Source organism: Globicephala melas, chromosome 10 (genome assembly GCF_963455315.2).
Source record: "Globicephala melas chromosome 10, mGloMel1.2, whole genome shotgun sequence".
Lineage (NCBI taxonomy): Eukaryota > Metazoa > Chordata > Mammalia > Artiodactyla > Delphinidae > Globicephala > Globicephala melas.
In genome coordinates this window covers 100,258,409-100,282,270 of record NC_083323.1, presented here as the reverse complement: position 1 = coordinate 100,282,270, position 23,862 = coordinate 100,258,409, and the positions used below count along the sequence as shown (strand labels likewise).

Here is a 23,862-nt window from a genome sequence, read left to right as displayed (position 1 = left end):
ACACGGAGTGTCCCTGCCCTCAGCAGCCCAGCAGCCGCTCCCACTGCGATGTGAGGGCCCAGGCTCTTGCAGGCCACGGTCCCGGCCGAACCCCCGTGGGCGCACAGCGCCGGGTGCACGTTTTTGACTACAGGACTCTCTCCCAAGGAGCCAGGCCTCCCTGAGGCCCCTACGCACATCTGCAGGCGCCTCCACCCACAGCTGTCACAGAGCCAGGGCACGGGGCCATCAATGAAAGCACTGTGAGGCGACCTTGAATCTGGAAGGACAGCCAGTGGCAGCAACTGAGCATGTTAAAGACGAAACCAGAAAAGGGTGCAGGACTAGCCGGACGGGAGCTGGGAGTCCGAGAGTCATGAGGCTTCGGGATTCAAAGACCTCAAGCGCAACAGGCTTTGCAATCAAGGGCCGGAAGTAACAGAAAGAAAGGATAATTACTACAGAGCTGGTTGCAAGGACAGACTTTTTTCACCATCTTCCCTGAAGCACAAAGAGAGAGCAATGTGTTAAAGATAAGGAAACATCAGTGTAAAATATTTAGAATCTCCAAACAGCACACAAAGTCCCAGCAAGAGAAAGCAGGAGGGGAGACGGACTGGAGGGACCCGGGAGCCCTGCCACAGATGCCACTCTGTATGATGGACCCTCCTGGCTGCTGGTTCCCGGCTGGCAGAAGTGAGTTTCCACACCCAGTCTTTGTACCTAGAAGAGCGATGCCCTGCACCAAGGTTCGGGATGAACCCCAGTCTCTCTCTGGGTCTCACTGCTTGAATTTCAAACACCCAAGCAGTCTCTCCACCGACCCTGTCCCCCGCTCCTGCTTCTCTTGCCGGGTTGTTAACAAAGCACTCAATTAAATGCATTAACAATTCTACCACAGGAGGCTGACAGATGGTACCATTGTTACAGTTTTAATTTAAATTGGCTAACACTCTATTTCCACATCCTAGACATACAATACTAACCCTTTCCCTCCTAGAAAAATCTTTAAAAATATGTGGAAAACAAGCAACTTTTGAACATAAATAAAGCATTAAGCCAAGCCGTGCTTCCAAACCATTATCTATTTTGAAAGCATAGAGTAAAGCATCGGAGACTAGTTAAGACCCCATGCCTATGAGCCCCGGTTCTCTTTCCATATTTGCTTTTTTTTTTTTGGCCTCGTTGCACGGCTTCCAGGATGGGATCTTAGTTCCCTGACCAGGGATTGAACCTGGGGCCACGGCAGTGAAATCACCGAGTCCTAACCATGGGCCCTCCATATTTGCTTTAAACCTGCCTCTTGTGATTTGTTCATCAAGGCTTACGTGATGTACACTGACATGCCTTCAACAGAGGTAGGGCCTCTAATTTTAAGACCCAAAAGGAAGTGATAAAATTTAATACTTCTAATCACTTTCACCTGAACAACAGTGTAATACCACCTACCTTTAAGAGTGTGATGAGAATTTACTGAATTATTTAATCTGAAGTGGTACCTGTCACCACTACACTTCCTTCACAAAAAAGCCTTGGTTCTCCTTCTTCCCTCTTAGACATTTCAGGCTACATAACACAGGCCTGACACATCACACTTTATTTCAAAACACTTGTCTCCTACTGTTAATGTCTTTTCCTCTTTCTAGCTGGACATATAAATAAAATGCTTACTTAAGTGTCAAGGAGCTAATATTCTTGGTCCAGCTTAGCCTTGCCAGAAAAGCTACTGATCTCAGTGCTCAAAAACCTACCAAATTGGGGCTTCCCTGGTGGCGCAGTGGTTGAGAGTCCGCCTGCCTTTGCAGGGGACACGGGTTTGTGCCCCGGTCCGGGAAGATCCCACATGCCGCGGAGCGGCTGGGCCCATGAGCCATGGCCGCTGAGCCTGCGCATCCGGAGCCTATGCTCCGCAACGGGAGAGGCCACAACAGTGAGAGGCCCGCGTACCGCAAAAAAAAACCCTACTAAATTGGGTAAGCCTTCCACCTCCCTCTTTGTTAAACAGCCCTAGACCAGTGCCCAAGGACCTCTGAACCATACTCAGAAACGACGATGGTCCGAGCACATGCATTTAAAAAGCACTTCAGTAACCACATCAGAAGTTTGAGGCCTTAACAGAGAAGATCTTTACCTGAACTCTAACAAAGGTTTTCTACTTGAGCCTTATTTTTGTTTAAAAAATTTTTATTTCAACATACGTTTACCGACTACCTGCTACGTGCCAGGTAGGTGTGGTTTAATCAGAGAGAAATAATGTCTTGTGCCTGTGATCTTATCTGATTTGTGTAGGACCACCTGCATTCCACACATGGGGAGATGGGCTGGAGAGGTTGGGTGACTTGCTATTGTGCCCTGTTCAGGGGAAGAAAGCTGAGAAATCCCAGCATTCTTGTTAAAAAGCCCATTTTTGCTTGCAGGTGCTGGCCCTTCAGTCTTTAGTAAGCCTTATAAGAAGAACTACACTGACACCCTTTCTGAAATTCTGATTTCATGGAGTTACAGGGTAGTGGTGGTGAAAACATCCAATAAAGAGATTCTAGCATCTTCTCAACTGATAGATGGTTATGCTTAATTGAGGGGAAAAAAAAAAAAAGATTCCAACCTACTCTGCAGAAGAAGAGAAAAATAGGGTGTAACTTTTCCCCGGTACCAGTGGCCAAGATGCTTTCTGTGGCTTCTAATGCCACAGCAGGGGGCAGTGCTGAGCAGGACTGTGAGCCCAGATTTCGCTATGCTGAGCGACCCCGTGCCCTCTGTCATGGGCCTAGGAAGAGGCAATTCTTCCAGAAACTTATTTTGATGTTTACAGAAACCTATTGTTATTTCTACATCTTTTATCATAATTAACAGAGACCCAAACTTCTGAGGGTAATAGTAGTTCAGCCAAGACAAATGCACATGGACTGCGTGAAACAACAGATCCAAGCGGCAGAAACACAAGGACAAGGAAGGAGTAAAGGTGTTACACACAAAGAGCCAAGCAGGGCGTACTCAGAAATCGGGTCCTCCTGCCACCAGGTTTGAACGTCACCTGCTCAGACGCACAGTTAAACTTCGCACAGCCTGTGAGAGGGGAAGAACAGGGAAGAATGGGGAGAGAAGAGACAGAACACAGCTACGAGACGTTAGAACCCGAGGCTGGAGAGTGAGATGCGCTAGGACAGCACACAGAGGAACGAGCTTCCAGGACAGGCCTGGACGTGGGGCAGGAGGGTCAGGCCGCAGTCCCGCCACCTGCCTAGACCGAGCGCCTCCCCCAAGGACACTCATCCTGCTGGGAGGCGGCCTAATGCCTAACTTCTGTGGCGCTGTGGCGAAAGCACCTACTTCACTATCTAGATTCCTGATTTCACTCTTCTCCACCCACATGCCCAACTCCTTTCAGCTTCTAGATCTAATGTTACCAGAAGGTCTTTCCTCTACAGGAATGTTCTGAGTGATCATTTTATTAAACATTTGTTTATTAACCTCTATTTGGGAAGTAGATTATGGGTAAAAACTTGAATGGACTTCAATTCATTTTAGTATGTGTCTCTCATACTTAGAAATTTTAGAAGTCTACGCTGGCTAATCAAATGCATTAACTTTCAGAAATGGCTGAAACTCCTTAGAATGTGGTCCAGGAAATCCCAGTCTAGTCCTAAAGCATAAGCCCCAGATCCCGAAGGAGTCACTCATCTCACTGAGGCTTCACAGGGCACAGGTGTCACTTTTTACTGTAGTCCCTTGAAAAAACCTATTTCCACCCGATGGGAGCAGTGATCCCACCCACTCCCCTTACAGCCCAAAGAACCATGTGGGTACCGTGCGGCTGGTTCCTGGTCAGCTGCTCCTCCAACCCACCTGAACAGGTTCCTCACCAGGCTTTTGTCCCACATATGGCAATATGTCCATTTTAATGTTCTTGGAAGATGCTGGCTGCTCTGATTTCTTACCTTGACCTGGAGCAGAAAGGCTTGGTACTGAAATGGCACCATCACTGGTGAAGGCTGAATACAGGTTGTCACTGGAGGGAGATGGCTTAAGGGGCTGTAACAGCTGATTCTGCCCCGTCTCTGGGATGTTGCCAGGAGCGGGGAGGGTCTGCTGCGGGTGCAAGACTGAAGCTGCACTCTGGCCAGACAGGTTACCTGCCAAAAGACACAGCGGCATGAGGGAACGTGCACAGCCTTCCAACCGCACCTGACAGGCACTGTCTTTCCTCCAGTGTGTCCCACTGACGGATTAATAATGGGCCAAAAACTATAGGAGATCAAAAAGCAAGGGTCTCACTGACAGGAGGGGAAGTGAGATGTAGCAGGAGACTCAACAGGCAACAGGGCTACAGGACCCCATCCCTGAAGATGCTGAGCCATAGACAACTTGGATGATTCCAAGTCTAAGCTGAGTAAGAAGACTAGCATGTGCAGTGGACATGAGAGAATTCCACTTTGCAATCTCAGCATTGCCTTTTTTACCCTCTTATAAACACTGAGTTGGATCATGATACAAATTGGTTCCAGAGACAGTCTCTGCTTAGTCTTTCCTGTACATGTGTCAGATCAAGTACAAAAGAGATGTCGAAAATGATGTAGGGATTGGAGAGTAATGCATATTTAAAATTATTCTTAAAAGGTGGCTTTCAGTCATTAGCCAGGTGGCCTGAAATGGACTAACTTCTCTATTCCTTAGTAGCTAGTGGCTAGAAGTCCACGCAAAAAGAAGGTCAAAATTGGGATCAGAACCTGCATTAGCTGCTATAGCTTATCATCACATGTCTCCTAACAAACTGGTTCTCATGTGCTAGAGAAAAGCTTGGGGTTTCTGAAAGCTTCCAGAGAATGGAAAGCTGTTAAGTTTACAACTGCTTTCCAACATATTTATATTAGAACTGAAGAGCAAGTATGAGGTATAAACTTTTTTTAGCTGCTTTTACTTTTCAACTAGTTATCTGTTAACATTACCATAATTTCACCAAATGGTAAAAACTCGCTATCATAATAAAAAATAGGCAAACTACAATTCATTTCCAGAGATTATGATTTAACTATTTTTTTGATTATAAACACTAGCAAGTTCTTTATTCCAATACAGATAAATAAAACAAAAACTTTAGCCAAGGAAATTATCATATGACATACCCAAATACTTACATGAAATTTACATTCATCCCTGTTGTAATTATGACCAATTCATTCATTAAAAAGGAAGAATCTACCTGGACTTTACTAACAAGAACAATGAATTTTCTCTCAACTGCCTACGAGCTTGGTGAAATGTGAGCTCCACGAGTTAGCAGGCAAAGCTAAGTGTTTTATCCTCATCAACAACTATAAACGGAGGCAAAATGGATTACAAAGGAATAGGTCATAGCACTGACCTGTCTTCCATAAACTCAAAAGACGTTCTATAAATACGGGGAGTAGACAAGGCAAGGAAGCAAGCGTATTAGGGAAGTCAAACGCCTTCGAAATTTAACAAATGTTCCGTAGGTTATATACACATTTGGAGACAAAAACATAAGATGGGACACCCATGGCTGACCTGGTCCAGGGCTTTTATTCCCCAAGGAACTGCTGCGACTAGACTTGTTGCCTTTGCTTTTGGTGGGTCGCCTTCTTCTCCCTGCAAGGGGGGCAGCTGGGGGAATGATGACAGCAGGAGGAACCTTGCCCAGTTTGGTATACAAAGATTCAATTTCATGCTTCTGGCGACTCTGCAGGTCTTGAATCTCTTTAAGATGTCTATGAAAGATAACCAAGCATAATTCAAAAATATAACCACCTTTGTTCAAACAAGAATTAACAACATTATGTAACCTCCATTCACGTATTTACTCACCAGTGGATCCTTCCCCCAAATGTACTGAATCTAACTGCTGTCACCTTGTGATTCAAGTGTGTCAGCTCCTCTTGCTGGCCTCCGTTACCCAAGCCAAATTCCAGCAAGCTCCTAGCCAACCACAAATGGTTGGTGATGTGTTAGGAGAAAGAGATTTCCTGACTTGGAAGCTCTACACAGGAACACTGAACTTGCGAACCGGACCCAGTTCATCAAACGTGACCAAGAAAACCTGCTATCGTAATCCATATCCCAGTGTCATTACCAGATTCATCTGGTAGACCAATAATAGCTAAGATGAAGTTCACAACGCAAAAGAGCCACTGACAACAATAACATGCTACGAGTAATGCCAAGGTGCTGAAGCAGTTCTGTAAGAACTACCTTCAGACAGCCAGCTCTTGTACACCCCACCCTCTAGCTCTGGGAGCCAGCTCTTCATACGGCTCTGCTGGTACCCTTTCACAGGAGAAACGCACGTACTTTTCTCGTAGCCGCCGCAGCTCTAACTTCAAGTCCTCATCTTCAATATCTGATTCATTGTCGCTGCTCATGTAAGAGGAGTTGAAGGAATGACTCAGGCCCTGGACAGGGAGGCTCTTTGAGCTCAGCTGCGGGGAGTGCGGACTCCCTGAGCCATCGTCCACATCCCGAGCGAGGAAGGCAGCCTCCAGGTCAGAGGACGGCCCGTTCAGATGTGAAGCCTCTGACAGTTCGGGCTTCTCTTTCTTTGGTATCACAGCAGGAAGAACGTCATGTCCCAAATCCAGAAAAGGAGGAGATACCACTGGTCCCTCCTTCTTTGCCTCAGTAATCTCGTCTTCGGTTCTTGAAACAGAGAAACGACCGACTTTGCTTGCTGTAGTTGTCACCTGAAAACGTCCAACCTTGGTTGGCTGCCCAGTTTCAGGAGTTTTACGGGCGCTACTATCTGGCATATCTGAAGAGACGCCACGGACAGCTATCCCATTGGGCTCTGGCCTCACCAGGGTACTCTCTGGACTACTGCTTGACAGCACTGAGGACTCTGAAGTACTGGATTCAAAATGAACAGACTTTACATCTTCTGACTTATTTTTACCCTCTTTCTGGGGATCCTCCATTGCAACTGAAACCTGATGGAAAGAGACCAAAAGTGAATCACTTTATTTCCCAGTCTGAGTAGGCTGATTGTTTGCATAGCCCCTCCATCTCTGACTGTGAAAATAAACTGAATACCATTCGCTGTAGAGCATGACATATCTATACTGAGATGTACAGATGAGATGTAGATTCTGAGTGGCTGGCTAAGCTAAGTAAGTAAATTATTTACTTTCATATCTCATGTTGTGCACAGGACTCAGATTACATCTTAATGAAAATATAAATAACAACAGGTCATGGAATACTGAAGGTTGCTTGTGAACAAGAAAAACTACAAAGATTAAATCCAATAAATGTTAAATGCCAGCTAAGCTTCAAGAATCAGCACAACTGGCTGGTGCTAAAAGGAGGATATAGATCGTTGTCCTAGTTCGACAATGTATTATAAATACAAACTCAGGGCGGCGACAAACTCTGAGAAACTCAGTTTACAGATGAGAAGAACATGACCTAATATCCCCAACTTCAATTGCTATCATGAGAATAATAAGAAAGCAGGTGTGAAAACAGAAAAAGAAAAAAAACGATTTTCAAAGCTTGTAGAGCCCTATGTACTAAGCCAGAAAACGTTCACTTGTTTCCCAACTGGGAAAATACAATTAGATGGTATTATTTGATGATGACTCAGTATTTTCACTTTGGAAATTAATCCTAAGAAAATTATCCTAAACATGGAAAATGTTTTTATATACAAAGACGTTCACTGTTACTTTACTTACTGTGTTGGAAAAATCAGAAACCACCTAATGACTGACAACAGGAAAATGGTTAGATATACCTACTACTAGATGGGAAAAAGCTACAAAGTATCAATATCATTCAGAGGAGAAGCAGGGCCAATTTTAGATATACACATGTACAGAGCAAAAGGAATAGAAAGAAACACACCCCTAAAAGTAATCCCAGGGGGGTGGGGTGGAAGGATGGGCAGACAGTGTGACTATCTACTGTTTTCTCTACTGTTCTAAATATCCTTTATTTTCTTTAATTAGCATGTATTATTTTTAAGAGGGGAAAATGATAAAGAGCTAAAAACTGCTTTATATAAAAGAAATATATCATTGATGGCAATTCGGTCCTAAAAGGTAGATAATAATTTTATTATATACACACTCCCCCCAAACTGGGAATCCCTTTTTTATTATATACACAATCCCCCAGCAGTGACTGTCTTACCTGAAATCGCCCCATCTTAAGAACACCAGTCCCTGAAGTGGGTGCTAGGATAGGACCTTCTGTGACTTGAGACACTGAAACAAGTACACGGAGGAGGAAAAGAACTTAAATCAGCATCTTTTTTTAGTTGGCTTCTTTTTGCTTCAGCCAGAAACACAGCAAAATGAGACTACATATCAGAAGAAGAAAGTTGTTACAGGTAAGGGAGATTTCCTTACCCCCCTTTCCCTGACCCTGTCCAACAAGGGGAAACAGTTACTGTTTGCTTTCCTACTAGACACCTTGAGTGTGAAAGACTGTATCGCTGTGAAACCCTCTACCTTCCCTTGTACACTCGCACAGAGGAATGGCACTGTTTGGAGGAATAAAAGTCACACAGCAGCAAGGCGGCTTCACGGCTTAACTCAAACATGAAGAGATACTATAAAAACTAAGGCTGGGCTTCCCTGGTGGCGCAGTGGTTGAGAGTCCGCCTGCCAATGTGGGGGACACGGGTGCGTGCCCTGGTCCGGGAAGATCCCACATGCCGCGGAGCGGCTGGGCCCGTGAGCCATGGCCGCTGAGCCTGCACATCCAGAGCCTGTGCTCTGCAACGGGAGAGGCCACAACAGTGAGAGGCCCGCGTACCACAAAAAAAAAAGACAAAAAACAACAAAATAAACTAAGGCTAACAGGAAATGACACTACAATTTCATCCTATGATTCAAAGGCAGAAATAAATGAAGCAAACAGTAAGATTTTTACCTAGGATACTAAAGACCCATTTTTAAATGAAAACCAGCTATGACAAACTGGTTTAGGCAACACTTAAGCAAAATCCTGGAGCAAGACAGTGTAAGCGGCAGAATCACTGGTAAGTAGTTTTGAGCCACTTTAAAGCCACCGAGGTCCTCCTCTTTAGGGACAATCACTTGTCTGAGTTTCTTTCTAGAGATAATTAATATATATCAGCATTTTCTTTATTTTATACAACTAGTAGAATATTGATTTTGATATTTTCATTTAATGATGTAACTTAAGAGATCTTTCCATATCAGTCTCATTCTTTTTAATGGCTGCATAGTGTTGTAGTGTACGTATATACATATGAAAAATTAAAAAATGTACCATATTTTATCCAGGCTTCTACTGATGGAAATTTAACTTATTCTGAACTTCTTGTTACTATAAAAGTGCTCTAATATGTATATTCTTATAGATCTGTGAAATAAATACCTAAAAATAGAAGTATTGGGTTGGCCAAAAAGTTCATTTAGGAACCCAAACAAACTTTTTGGCCAACCCAATACTGAATCGCTGTCATTTAAAACACTGACAGACATAAACTGATCTCCAAAAAGGCTGTACCAAGTCACCAGTGGCTTTTAAACTTCTGAATTTACCAAGGACAGGTGAGAAATACAATCACTTGTAGTTTTATTCTGCATTTCTGTTTCATGAAGGAAGTTAAGTATCTTCATGTCTAAGTTTCTTTTTTTCTGTATCTTTTGATTATTTCTTGGTCCATGCCAAATTTACAGAAATTCTTTATATTAACAAAACTAGTCCTTTTTGTGATACGAATATACAACACACACATTTCCCAGTTTTCCATTTATCTTTGGACATAACAGTACTTTTTCTCCCCATGCAGAAATTTAAAATCTATTAATGCTTCTGGGTTGGGGATTAAATGTAATAATAACATCTTTCTCTATATCAGGGAGCAGCAAGCTATGATCTGTGGACCTAATTTAGCCCACTGCTTGTTTTTATAAATAAATTTTATTGGAACACAGTTAAACTCCTTCCTTTATTTATCATCTATTACTCCTTTTAGGCTACAATATGTTGGATACTTGAGTAGCTATGACAGAGACTGTATGACCAGCAAAACCTAAAATATTCCCTTCCTGGCCTTTTACAGAACAAGTTTGTCAACCCTGCTCTAGACAATTGGAAAAAAAAAAAAGATTCCTTTTGTTTTTGTACAGTCCTATTTTATGAGCTCATTTTCCATCTTTGTTCCATTTTGAATTTACTTTGGCCTAGGCTAGTGATCTATCTTTACTTTTTTCCAAATGGCTGTCCAGTTGTCCCAAACCATTTACTGAAATATCCCCTTTTCTCCCTGATTTGAAAGGTCACCTTTTTCATTTTCTACATTACATTTTAGTTTGTCCATTTCTAGACTTTCTAATCTGTTCCACTGACTTTCAAGTCACTTCTTTTAAAATGAGAGCCAATTCAGATTGTGACTGCCTTGAAAATAATTTACTTTAGAAAGGTTTTAAGTGAAATTTAGCACTTAAGGAAGACAGGAAGAAGAACATTCAGGTAATCTTATTAATAGTTGCTCAGGGAATTACATTTATGTCAGGTGGTGTTGAGGAGAATGGATATAATAAAAAGGGAAAAATATTATTAAGCACGTGCTATATAAAATTACATTAAGCATATCTCAATTATTTCACTTTTGATTATAAATGATTCTGAAGGAAAAGGCAACAAAAAATAAGTGTTACATTTCCCAGGTTCTGTGGGACTGATGGTGAAAAGAGATTTACAACAAAACTTTACAGCGCTAGTAGTTGATAATGAACTTATGACTAAGCACAGGGTGATAAAAGTTCTAAGAAAACATTTAAGTTGTTGGTATGGACAATTTTTACAAAATTAAGTTGGAAATGTGCCTTTTTTAAAAAAGAGATATTTATGGACAAACCAATTCTAGCGACTCCAGAAATAGATTAAAATGTTTGGGGGCTTCCCTGGTGGCACAGTGGTTAAGAATCCGCCTGCCAATGCAGGGGACACGGGTTCGCGCCCTGGTCTGTGAAGATCCCACATGCCGCGGAGCAACCAAGCCCATGCGCCATAACTACTGAAGCCTGTGCTCTACAGCCCATGAGCCACAACTACTGAGCCTGTGTGCCACAACTACTGAAGCCCGCACGCCTAGAGCCCATGCTCTGCAACAAGAGAAGCCACCGCAATGAGAAGCCCGCGCACCACAACGAAGAGTAGCCCCCGCTCACCGCAACTAGAAAGCCCACACACAGCAATGAAGACACAACACAGCCAAAAAAAAAATAATAATGTTTAAACTGATGATGTGAAATCTTGCATCTGTATTTCTACCATCCATGCTGTTCAAACTTATCTATACTTCTATACATCTCAAAAGCCAAGAGGTGGCCAATGAATGAACTTTTATAAATATGCTTGAATTTCCTTGTATCTCTTACCAAGGATTTGGCTGAGCTAATAATAACAAAGGGTCTTATGCTAAGAAACTATCATTACTCCCTGGCATGCTACCCCTCAAAAAAAAAAGTAAAAAATTCACAACTTTGCTGATACTACATGCTCTCAATATTAGTATCAATGCTCCTCAATCATGAAATACATAAAAATGTTGTTCAACACGGTCTCAAGTACACCTACGAACTCTCGAGAATGTGTCTTTGACATAGTAACCTCTACCATCAATTACAGGAAGGTCTGGAAGTGGGAATACAGAGGAAGAAGGATGCTTCTCACCATCCTTCTGAAGCTGGGCTCCTGCTTCCACAACTGCTGTTGGAGCCACCACGGACACGGGCTGCAAACACACACAGATACACAACATCTTTAGCATCAGTGACTTAAAAAGAGTGACTTTATAACCTAAAAATAAGTCTGAGGTAAAGAAAGACAGGCATTTTATAGATTTTTAAAAGAAATTTTGAGTCTTAACCTCTCCAAACTGCTTTTTTAATTTTTCTCATGGAATGCTCAAAAGTATAACTTGGATATTCATAGAAAAAGTAGTTTTAATCAGAACATTATTGTGTCACAAGCCTAAAAGGAAGAAGTTAAGACTTCGAACTTAAAGTATAGCCTCCTCCAAAGCATAAACACAAAGTCCATAGAACTGATCGGTGGTATGATTGTAACCACAGGTAAGACAAGAAAAGTGTCTCCCAAATCAAATTTTTTCCATAGTTACACTACTGGGTCAGTGTTACTCTTTCATTCATCGTCTCATTTCTGTCGACTGGAACAAGCAAAGACTCTGATTAGGTGTTAAAGGTATTAATAATGGTCTAGGTTACAGCTTATATTCCAGAAATATAATATATTAGGGTTGTGGGGAGATTTTATCAGAACTCACACCAACTGCAGACGTCAGCACAACGGTCTCTGGACTGAGCGTTCTTCTCAGCTGAGCATCCAGATCTCCCAGGGGCTGCTGGGGCTGAAGGACACAACACAGTGAGCACAGCCTCGGGCACAGCCAGAGCCAGCTTACACAGGACACACTGCTTCCTGCTTCGGGGCCACACAACATAACACGCGTCTGCTCACTCAACATTAAACTCAAAAATATCCTAAGTTCAACTTAGTTGTAACTGCTTGAATGAATTACCAAGCTCTCAAAATTTTACTGTCAAGTTCTCAAGCCACAGAAAAATTCAGTTACATTTATGTTTTTACAGTTTTGAAGTCTTCTTTCTTACCTTCTATGTTTGATGTTACTTAGAGATAGAAAAGTTAACTATTTGTCCTCTCCTTAAAAATATATTCTGAAAAATGTATCAAGATTGATTGGTAGATTAACTGTATTGTTCCCTATTTTCTTTTTCAGTTGGGCACATCTTTCTGAGAGCCTGTCCTTATGAATAAAAGATGGCATCACCATACTCTGTCACTATCTTGGCTTCTATCTACCTCTGCCTCTCCAGCCTTCATCTGTGCTTCTCCCTCCATATGCAGCAGCATCCACTTATCCTCACCCACTACATATCTAATTTGCAGTTTCTCATCACATTTTGGGCCCTCTTAGGAACTGGAATACGTGTTTTTAATGAGAAAATAGGTTCAAGACTTTCACAATGCATTTTTTTTTCAAAATTCAGCTGCCGATGGAATGGGTTCTCTATTGGAGTTATTACTTTATTATGGCAAGTTCCTTAAATTACGTTTTACTGTACATCTGGGATTAAAGAAGTAGGATAAATTCAGACTTCAAGTTAGCAATTTACCATGTTTTTCTTATATCTTATTCTAAAATAAATTCCTAACTTATTTTCAATGTTTACTAGCCTGCCCCATGTCAGAAGTTTTTTCATAGTTACAATGGGATCATACCAAGTACTTTATTTATGGGAATTCAACTAATGTGTAGGGTCGGGGGTAGGGTGGGAAAGGGAAATAATAATTTAAATAGTGCAGGCAATTCTGACCCGTAGTGAGCAGAACTGAGTGTGAGATGGGAATCTCACATTCACGTCACCAGTCTCAGTTCTTCTCGGACCAGTCTCACGTTAGCTGAGCTGTGTGGTTTTTGTACTTTAAGATATAATACCTGTTTTTTATAAACATGACCCTTACACCCAATTACTTCATTAGGTGGTCACTGAAAAAAAATGTCAAACATTCAAGAAAAAACAGGTTGTACTGAACTCGGAGCAAAAGGGTGTTACCAGTTATCAGGGTGGTAGCCTTTCCTCAGGAACTTTCACAGTTAATTTTGATGACATATAATTTTTTACTTCCACAATGGTCTAATCTTTCACTGCTCTACAAAGGTATGAATGACAGAGGAATTATATTTCTTTTGGCAAACTGTCACATTTGCTATCTTCTTTTTTCGTAAGATATGAAAAAATATTAATATCAAATGATTTTTAGATGATTTGCTTCTTACTTTAAGTAGGGCCTGTATCATCAGCTATGGTGTTTTAAAAGAAAGTTTTTACTAAGTCAAAATCAAATAGGAAGGAGCCAGAAGGCAAGATCGTGCAATGGAGAATTTAAATGAGCTTGTGAAAGAAAGCAGAGGCACAAAAAGAAATCTGCCAAGTCTTGGGGCACCTGCGTTAGTGAAGGTCCTGGAAAAGGTGGCAGCTGCTCGCTGGGTGGAGTACCAGCTGGAAGTTCAGTACCCACTGGCAACACCTACAGACACGAAGGGAAATTCAAGTCCATGAGACACTAAGAGTAAAGACTGCATACTGGAGAGCAAACCAACTAATTCAAATGCAGAAGCATAAGAATAAAATGTATCTAGTTAAGGCAAGCTTCTCACCTGGGTTACACTCTGGTATCTACCTTAAATAAAGGACATTATAATCATGATACTATTACAGGGGTTACTATGACATACCAATAAAACGAACAGAAAAGTTTAGTAGAAGGCGATCCCCTAGTGAAAGCAGAGAGAACAAAGGCTGTTTAGACACAAGAGGCACAGTCCAGATACTCCTGAGCCTCTTATTTGGTACAGTATTATCAGGCTTTCCTGGGAAACCAAAACAGTTCAGAAATAACCATGGGGCAGGTCTGATAACAAAAGGCATCAGAAATCTAATACTATCAAGTAATCTGTATTTTGTCTGAGTGAAGCCTCTATATTACTCTGCTGTAAAAAGAATCTCACATCAATGGCAATGCAGAAAGATGGGCAAAGCATACAATACAGTAGGAGAAACACAGCCTTGTTATTTGCAGATGAGAGACTGAATATGGCAGAATGAGAGGAAGCCACCATAGCAGAACCAAAAAACACTTTCTAGTTATTTTATCCCTAGCATTAGATTAATTTCTCCTCCACCACATCGAAGTCATCACCAACTTCCAACTTTTTATAAACTCAAATTGTACATCTATGGAATCTGAGCAAGGCAGAAAATTTGCTTCATTCTCATGGAAACAAAAACTGTGAACTGCTGTTACTATGTACAGTCGCCAGCAGAAACACTCAGCTCCCTTTTGGGAAACGGATTTCTTCCGTCTGTACCAATTCAGAAATAATGCTTGTATTTTACCTAACTGTTATATACACTCTTAGAAAATCTTACAACATAATTAACCCCCAATCCTGCCATATTTCATAAAAAAAAAAAACCTCATGTTCACGTACATACATCCTAAAATCACCTTCAATCAATTTATTTAATAAATACTGAGTACCTACCACAAGCTAGGCATCTTTATAACTATACTGCAAGGCTGTATTGTTAAAAGTGTACTTTTGGGGGAGGGGGAGAAGAGTGATCTTATTTTTCAAACTATTTCAAAACAAGAAGCTTACTGGAGGCTTAGTTAAAGGTGGCTTTGGTGCAGCAGTTCCAGGTTTCACTCCTGGTACAGCGCTGACTGGGGTGGAAACTTGCCCAGGAGTGACCGCTGGTATAACTGACGAACCAGTTGTTCCTAAGGGCAAACTGGTTGGTGGTAAGCAAGTACTCGTAGTGGAAGTCATGAGTTTGCTTGGTGCAACGGCAGTGGTTGGGAGGCCTGGTGTGACAGTGGTCTCCATGACGAGTGACGTGTCCAGCGAGACAGAAGCATGCTGAGCTCCAGATGAGCTGTGCTCACTAAAGAGAGACCGCAGTTTTTCCTCTAAAGTCTTTATGTCATCAATCCCAGGAGCTTTGGGTTGAGTATCAGCATCTATTTCAGGACAGTGAGTATGGGGCTGGTTGGGAAGCAAAGCTGGTTGAGGTTGACTATGAATTAGTGTCTGCTGTACAGCAGGCACATTGGCAACAGGTTGTACCAAAGGTGGGATACTAGCTTGGGGTAGTAAAGGTGTGGAAGTAGGTCCTGCCTGGGAAAGGGCAGGAGTAGAAGCCACAGCTGATGGGATGACCAAAGGATGAGCCACACCAGGCTGAGAAACAGCACTAGATACCCCTGCCCCCAGGGAGGAGGGAGAGGAAGATGACGCGGGGAGGGACAAAGCCAATCCGGTCATGCTGCTATGAGATATCTTATCCAGTGCGTGCGCACTAACCACTACAGTCTCAGCTCGAGTAAGAGCAGAGGTGCTGCTGCTGGGTGGAAGGGACGGCTGTGCAGCTAGACTCGGGACTGGAGCGGTTGCCGACACGGATGTTAGCGTGGCTGTCCCAGCCATGCTGCCTGCCACCTGCTGCGACGATACAGGTGAAGGCTTAGCGCCTGGGGCAGCAGCACTGCTCACTGCAGAGGCTGCCGTCACTGAGACTGGTACAGAGGGGAATGTGCCTGTACCGGAAACAACGCTCCCAGGTGTGGGAGCCTGAACTGACTGGGATGTCGCTGATACTGAGATGACTGCAGGCACTGTGATGCTTGACACCACACTGGAAAGTATCGGGGATTCAGATGCAGGTGGTACAGGGAGACCACTGGAGGGTATTACACCTGTGCAGGTGGCAACTCCAGCAATCCCCTTTTCAGTGGGCACTGCAACCTCAGACTGAACGGCTGATGCGGAAGCGTCACTAAGAGGGCAGCCCGTGGCAGGGGCTGACGCTGAGGGTACGGCTGCCGCTGTGGCTGGAGCTCCAGCAGGGCTGATCACGGAAGGGGGCACTGCTGGGAACGCTGGCCCCGTCGGACGGAAGTTGGCAGGTGCTGTGCTCGGCCCTTCTGCCATTTGCGTATGTCTAAGTTCAGAAAAGGCCTGCTGTAGACTAAGGGATGAAGCAGAGTGAGACAAGCTCATTCCAGCACCAGCAGATGTAGAAGCAGCAACTGCAAAGGAAAATAAAAACTCAGAATCAGTTCTTTTTAAAAAGGGGGTTCAAAAGACTGAACAATCTACTTTTGGGATTCCCAACAATGCCACATACCAACAAGGTAAAAAACCTCCCCCAAGGACATGATAGGCTCTAAAACGGCTAAGTGATATAGCAGTTCCAGCAAAAGAAATGATCTTGTATGAATATCTATTTCTGAAAAAACACGGAGTAACCTCAAACGATATACAGCAGCGCTAAATGGAGATACAAACACACAGTGCTGAATCTACACAGTATCAGTCACACGGGCTGTAACTAGTATGGCCACCCTTCTGTGCCCTTTTGCTCAAATCCTCTCTATTCATCACCTATTTCCCTGTCTCCAAATGTTTATCTGTTGGTCAGTCTCAATTTTCTACTATTCTTTATTGTCTATGTCATCATTTGAACTACTGCTTGATGACCAAGCTTCCAATAAAGGAGAGACACAGGATTTATATATGTATGTGGTAGAAGCAATTCCTTACCTGTATCTGATACTTCACTGAAAATTTTTGATTCTCGTAATCGACTTTCTGGCACAGGACTTACTATAAACCGTCTTCCGGCAGAATGAACAACTTGAGTTAAAGAACTGGTAGGAAGGCCTGCTTAAAAAGAAACAAACCATTTAATTGCATTATTATTATATACATTGTCACTCACACAAAGCTTCAAGATTCCATTATTAGCACATAACTTCTTAGGTCAAAGGTAAGAACAAACAATGGAAAGAAAAAATCACCTATTTGCTGTGGCATGGAAGATGCAGGAATTGGTTGTTTGAACTCTTCCAATTTCTACAACAAACAAAAGTGATTAAATTCATTCTCTCACTCAATCTTAATGAGCAGGCACTAAGCAAATCGCCACATGCAAAAAGAACATAAATGTTGATAATCTCAGTTACAGGTGTAATGTGGTACCGCTGGACATCGTGCAAGGCAAATTTAGCAAATATTTAACATAAACGAAGCTTCACTACAGGAACGGTGAACCTACTTGAGAGCCTGCAAAGCCATAGTCATCCTTTCCCTGGAGACTCTCCAATCCCTGGTCACCCTCTGGCTCCACACTGACGTCCTCACTGAGCATTTCATCAGCTTTCTCAATAATATCCCGCACTTGTTCCACAAATGCCTCTCTCTCCATTGCCAGAATAAAGTCATTGTTCACCTGTCAAAGAAATGTGACATCAGCTTAATTAGCAGTGTTCCCCAAGCTTTAGGTCATTCAATCACCACTTCCATGACTTCTGTCCTATCTGCACACCACCTGTATTATTATTTAGTTAATATGTAAGTTAGTTCTTCAATACCTAGTTAGACATGCCCTACACAAAAGCACCTCTAAATCACAGGTTTGGTGTGCTAGTTATAGTCACACTGAAATAAATATTTAACTGTCAAAATAGTTTACAAAATATTGCATATTTGCCTAGGGCAGTGGATATGAAGATAAAGTATGAAGGAAAAATTCGGAACTCCAAAAACAGACATACCATAATTGTTGCTATCTCCTCAGGGTTGTCACCATCTAAATCAAATTTGAATGTAACCATTTTCCGATTGTGAGTCTCTAACTGACATTCTACTACCCGGTCTCCTTTATTTGAAACCTGAAAAGAAAAAAGAAAAGGTACTTCATATCTCAGAAGAACCATGCTCAGATCTGTTACTGAATGTGACAAAGTAACATAGGTTATCACTTGAACTTAAGCCGAATGTTACCACTATTCCTTGAAGCACTGCTACTTTGCCTCTTAAACTAGGAGCAAGAAAACCTTAAGAAAATATCAGCCTTTCAGCTACTTACACATCTTCCACTGAAGGGTCTGGTAAGAATGTAAGATCTTTGTTTTACAAATAAAAACTCTCTGTATTTTTTTTTTTTAGAAATATGGAATTTAACAGTATCATTTGGGTGATACAAGATCCTAAACTTTCATCAATACACCCAAGCCTTAGAAATATTTAAATGGTATGAACTAACTATATGAAACCCAGAAGTCAGCAATACTTACATTCAAAATTCTCAATTTTGGGCGTGAAGTCTTTTCATGACGAGAGCGACTTCTTACAGATTTGCGATAATGCCGTTTGGTAGTTCTCCCTTCATGCCTTCCACTGGATGATGGGACATTCTCATTGCCATCACTCATACCTGAAGCAACATCTGAATGTGCACTTCGGAAAAAAAAGTTCAGTTTACGATGAGATTTAAAGGCGAGACATTTTAAAGTTTCCTACCATCCTATCTACCAGTCAAGAAAGGAGAACTGTACTGTCACATACCTGTCTACAGAAGAGACCAACGTAGCAGGCTGGGTAGGTTGTGGCTGAGCCACTGGAACTGGCTCTGGAGGAGCCACCTGAGAGACGCCCTGAGTGCTCTGTAAACAGAAAGGATAATTCACACCTTGGCAGTAATATACTTTATTTATTGTCGACCATCCCCAATACGCTACTCTTCCTTTCCTTATCCCTCCCCTAAGTCCTAGAAGCACTACATTTACTAATAATTCTTAATATTCAGCATCTGCAGACAGTCATCTTAAAATTGCAAAGGAAATTTCTAAAGCTAGTCTCTGGTACAGACTGCACAGTGTGTCATCAGCCAAAACAGCTGCTAGTTAGTGAGAAACTACAACCTGCCGTGCAGCCAGCATCTCACCAGAATGTGCAACAGGGCAGGCAGAGCAAAGTGCAAAGACAGCTCAGAGCTTTCTCCAAGAGGGGCAAAAATGATCACCGGGAGCACAGCAGGGTAAGGTATTCTGGTGACTTGCCAATGGCAGGAGTTTGTGAAAGGATAAGAACAATGGCTGAAGGGCTAGCTAAAGAAGTGAAGTGCTAGCAGCGTTATCTCCTCCAAGGCACACTCACTTCCCAACAGAACAGCCAGTGGCAACAAGGCCCCACACTGGCATTTCACTCGGCTGCAAGAAGAAGTCATTCAGAAGTTAGTTCGCAATAGTTTCCAAGTGCATTCTAAACCAGGGGAAACTGTATTTCTCCTTTGTCATTTTTATCCCATTATACATATAGTTTAGACATAAACATGCAGGAATTCCATTTACCTCCAGAGCTGCTTGCTGGGAGGATGTAGTGGGGGCTTGTGCTAAACTCACTGCTGGCTGGGACACTTGAACCTGTCCTCCTATACTGCCCACAGGAACCAAAAGGCTTGATTCCACATAAGGCTGCACCACTGTAGGAAAGTAACCTGGTGCAGCCAGTGCTTCTGCCGGCATGGGAGGGGACAGGACTGTAGAAGGAATGCACACAGAAGCCACGCTGGAAGAGGGAGCAAGATTTGAGTCTCCTGGGTACTGTGGTGGCAGTCGAGGTGGGAAGCCCTGTGACAGAAACGAGGAAGGGGAATTAGTGCAGGTTGGGTCATCAAATGAGTAAAACAGCAAGACAAGCAAGAAAAAAAAAAAGAAAAAAAAAAAGGGAACATAGTGAAGAAAAGTAGCCTGATCTTTTTCTAATAATTTAAAGAAGATTCTTGAAATGAAATGGTTAACTGATTTCAATTTAGGGGACAGGACTGTACACAACTATACTTCTAAGTTGCTATTTTTTTCCCTCCTGGAGACTATTTAAATAGGAGGAATAGACATAATTCCTTCTAGAAAATACCTACTTTCTACCCAATCAAACAGGAGAATGCAAAAACTCTTCAAGGTATCAGTCATTCCAGTCATATAATGACTTGCTAATATTCTAAATCTAAACCCTGAAACTTTTTACTGATACCATGTCGGCTACCCATATTTACTCTTCCCATAAAAAAAAGCCTGATATATTCTATTATTAGCCATATCTAGCTTTCAATCAGCTTACACTGAATATTGAGAGAACCATTTTTCTCCCAAGAGATGTCTTGGGAAAAATGGAAATGAGTCATCAGACATCATCGCCCTGTCCTTTCTCAGAATTTACTATTTTAGCATCTCTGGTTGAGATCAGCAACTTTTGTTATTGTTAGTTATTCTGATATTCAGTTATTAGGTTTTTAAGTCCTTGATGTTCTATCATTAGAACCAAACCCTCTGGTGCCCTCCTTCTCACCAGCCAACACGGTACCTGGTAGAGAACATCTCCAGAGGGGAGTGGAGCCTCAGCAGTCTGCCCGAGGTTAGCGGCTATCCCCATGGACTGAACTGCTGGCTGCAGGAGCTGCGGGTGAGCCTGACTTGGCAGCTGAGTCACAGGCTGCAGGAGGGTGGGAAGCTGACTAGGGACCACAGCGGGTCCCCCTGGGACTGCAGCTGCTGGAGCAGAGGAAGCCAAGGTAAGCAGAGGCTGATTAATGCCAGCTGCCATGGTGACAGGAAGCGGGGAGAAAGCTGGCTGAGGAGCTGAGGGGATCTGAGAAACAGAGTACTGGGGGAGTGAGGAAGGCGGGAGTGGCTGTCCCACAGGGAGGAAGTGAGCACCAGAATGGACTGGAACGACTGAGGGCTGTGTCGCAACTGGGATCTGAGGTTCGCCTTGGATAGTTGGTACTGGCTGGGAAACTGGAAGCTGGGAAGGTAAAGAAAAACAAAACAGACAGACTTTAAAAAAAAAAAGCAAGGCTGCCAAAAGCAAGACTTATGTATTAGCCAAAAAGAAAGAAAATTAAAACAAACACCAAACCCTTGCATACATTAGTGTAAGTTAATGTGCCACATAAGAGCAGGGAGAGGACAACAGGAGACAGGGAGGCTGACAGACTGGCTGCTGTTTCAAATCTTTTGTGGCAGGAAATTTTGCTCATGCTTCATCGTTCAACAACAAAGAGAACCCTTCCATATGAAAGGTTGTTTTCTTTACAGCCTGGCTGAGATATGTTTCACATACCATAATCCACTGGTATGTTTGCTGTCACTAAATCTACAACTGATACTACAGTGATGACTGAAATTCAAAGGACTTCCTTCCCAGTGGAGTTAGAGCTCATCCATAGTGCTTCCACAATTCTTAAGTCTAACACAGGCCTGTAAAAGTAGGTCTAATTACTATATTTCACTGATTGTACGATGCAATCATCCCTTTCCACCACCTGGTCATTTTAATGTTTATGACATTAAGATATATCTTACAATTAATGGTATGTCAGTTCTCAGTGTTACATAAAATAATGGTGCATTTTACAATTGACAGTATCTCAGATGTGATGAAATATGACAAAAACAATACAAGCACAAGCTGCCCCGATGTTAAAGCTGAAAAAAGGTCATTCAGAAGAGCTTATCTTCTACAGGGTTACTTTTCTTTCTTTTTTTTTTTTTTAATATTTATTTATTATTTATTTGGCTGTGCCGGGTCTTAGTTGCAACACACAGGATCTTTAGTTGCAGCATGCGGGATCTAGTTCCCTGACCAGGGATCGAACCTGGGCCCCCTGCATTGGGAGCACGGAGTCTTAGCCACTGGACCACCAGGGAAGTCCCCAGAGTTACTTTTCAAGTGACTAGAAGGATAACTTAGAAAAAAAAATCATTCCATATAAGGGTTTTTTATGACTTCAGAAGGCAATGAAGGAAGGAAACAATGCATAAATCTACGTGAAAACACAGCATTAACTGCAAACCTAGAATGATAGGTACAACTGACAATGCTAGAAAATGTCATAGGTTCAATTACTACAGCACCTTTATCAGTTCTATACCTGTCAAACTGATTTTAGGCTGATAAACCTAAAAGTTAAACATTTTTGGATTATTGCTGCTGTATATACACATTTATATTAACCAATGCATATACACAAAAGAAGCAATTTTCACTTCATTTCTGCAGTGAAAATAACCAATTTTCACCATTAGGGAAGGTAGAAGTCATGTGGCACTCCTTTCTAGAAGTTAAGCGTTCACCTGTTTTCCTGCTGACACATGCGAAAAGGACTGTGGAGGTTGAGGCTGACTTGTGGGCTGTGCAGTCATGGCCTCGCTGGAGGCTGACATCTGGGGAAGTGAATACTGCGCTGTCTGCTGAGAGGGGGTTGTCTGCTGCACTCCTTGCTGCTGAGAAGAAAACCATCACTCAGTTTTATTTCAAGTCATTAACAGCATGTTTCTAAGGAAGTATGTTTGCCTATCAGTGTCTGTAAAAGATGGCAATTTTAGTAATCAAGACATGCACAAACCCAAATTCACCAATTCCCCTTTTTACACATCTTTCTTTTTCATCTGGTGTTCTTTATTTGTGATGGTACAACCAAGAACTAACCCATGTTTCAAAGTTTGAGTCACCACTGGTTCTTCACCTAATAGGCTCCCTGCCCCAGTAGCAGCTCAGGTATTTATAAACACCTTCAGACACCATGTCCAAACAGACCCTCTCTTCTCCAAATTCCTCCCTCTTTGTTCCCATTTCTTGATAGCAGCTCTCACTTTGGTCCTATATTAAACTAATCCAATCTCTTCCTTTAATCTCTTTCCCTTCATCTATCAATATTTCATCAACTGTGTAATTAATTTGCTTAAAGAATAGCTTTGATAACGGCTACAAAATGGGAGAAAAGCATTGAATTCTGAACGTCAGCTTTACCATTTACTAGCTGTGATACCTTAGAGATTGCTCATTTTACTGCCAAAATGAGGTTTCCTTCTTTGAAAACAAGGACACTATCACTCAACTCAACGTACGGCAAAGGGAATGTCATCTGGAAATCAAGCATGTGCTAGGCACTCTGGTATAATACACCTAAACTTGATAAATGGCATGTAATTGTACCCAAACACTAAATTTTGCAATAAAATTAATGGCCTCCTCTAGCCTAACAAAAATCTGAACTTCATAGCTGACTTTCAAGCCTCTTTAATACCTATAACTAATTTAAAATTTTTAATTTTTTTTTTTTTTTTTGCGGTATGCGGGCCTCTCACTGTTGTGGCCTCTCCCATTGCGGAGCACAGGCTCCGGACGTGCAGGCTCAGCGGCCATGGCTCACGGGCCCAGCCACTCCGAGGCATGTGGGATCTTCCTGGACCGGGGCACGAACCCGTGGTCCCCTGCATCGGCAGGCGGACGCTCAACCACTGCGCCACCAGGGAAGCCCAAATTTTTAATTTTTAAATACAAAAACAATACCTGTTTGTAATAAAAATTTTAAGCAATATATTAGATTAATAGAGTTAAATGAAAATACCCAACCTCATTTCTCCACAGGCAATCACAATTAGTGGTTTGGTGCATCGACCTTATGAATTTTCTTCTATGCATAAGTGGTCATTTACACA

At 42.3% G+C, this 23,862-nt stretch overlaps 1 protein-coding gene across 25 annotated transcripts in view; it reads right to left on the bottom strand.

Annotated features, from left to right (window-relative positions):
* Nucleotides 1–23,862, bottom strand: part of WNK1 (WNK lysine deficient protein kinase 1) — a 136,259-nt gene that overhangs the window by 5,893 nt on the left and 106,504 nt on the right. For 5 of the 25 annotated variants that reach the window (XM_060306534.1, XM_060306540.1, XM_060306549.1 and 2 more), the window contains 19 exons: nucleotides 22,495–22,644; nucleotides 20,723–21,163; nucleotides 19,711–19,989; nucleotides 18,926–19,023; nucleotides 18,655–18,817; nucleotides 18,133–18,249; nucleotides 17,634–17,807; nucleotides 17,377–17,431; nucleotides 17,120–17,242; nucleotides 15,176–16,605; nucleotides 13,957–14,040; nucleotides 12,254–12,337; nucleotides 11,641–11,701; nucleotides 8,119–8,192; nucleotides 6,283–6,914; nucleotides 5,503–5,702; nucleotides 3,915–4,109; nucleotides 2,950–3,042; nucleotides 439–480 (listed from right to left, as the gene is read on the bottom strand). In XM_060306534.1, coding sequence (XP_060162517.1) covers nucleotides 439–480; nucleotides 2,950–3,042; nucleotides 3,915–4,109; nucleotides 5,503–5,702; nucleotides 6,283–6,914; nucleotides 8,119–8,192; nucleotides 11,641–11,701; nucleotides 12,254–12,337; nucleotides 13,957–14,040; nucleotides 15,176–16,605; nucleotides 17,120–17,242; nucleotides 17,377–17,431; nucleotides 17,634–17,807; nucleotides 18,133–18,249; nucleotides 18,655–18,817; nucleotides 18,926–19,023; nucleotides 19,711–19,989; nucleotides 20,723–21,163; nucleotides 22,495–22,644 — 4,495 coding nt within the window. The remainder of the gene's footprint in view (nucleotides 1–438; nucleotides 481–2,949; nucleotides 3,043–3,914; nucleotides 4,110–5,502; nucleotides 5,703–6,282; nucleotides 6,915–8,118; nucleotides 8,193–11,640; nucleotides 11,702–12,253; nucleotides 12,338–13,956; nucleotides 14,041–15,175; nucleotides 16,606–17,119; nucleotides 17,243–17,376; nucleotides 17,432–17,633; nucleotides 17,808–18,132; nucleotides 18,250–18,654; nucleotides 18,818–18,925; nucleotides 19,024–19,710; nucleotides 19,990–20,722; nucleotides 21,164–22,494; nucleotides 22,645–23,862) is intronic. The other 20 variants (XM_060306536.1, XM_060306550.1, XM_060306552.1 and 17 more) reach the window with 13 other exon arrangements.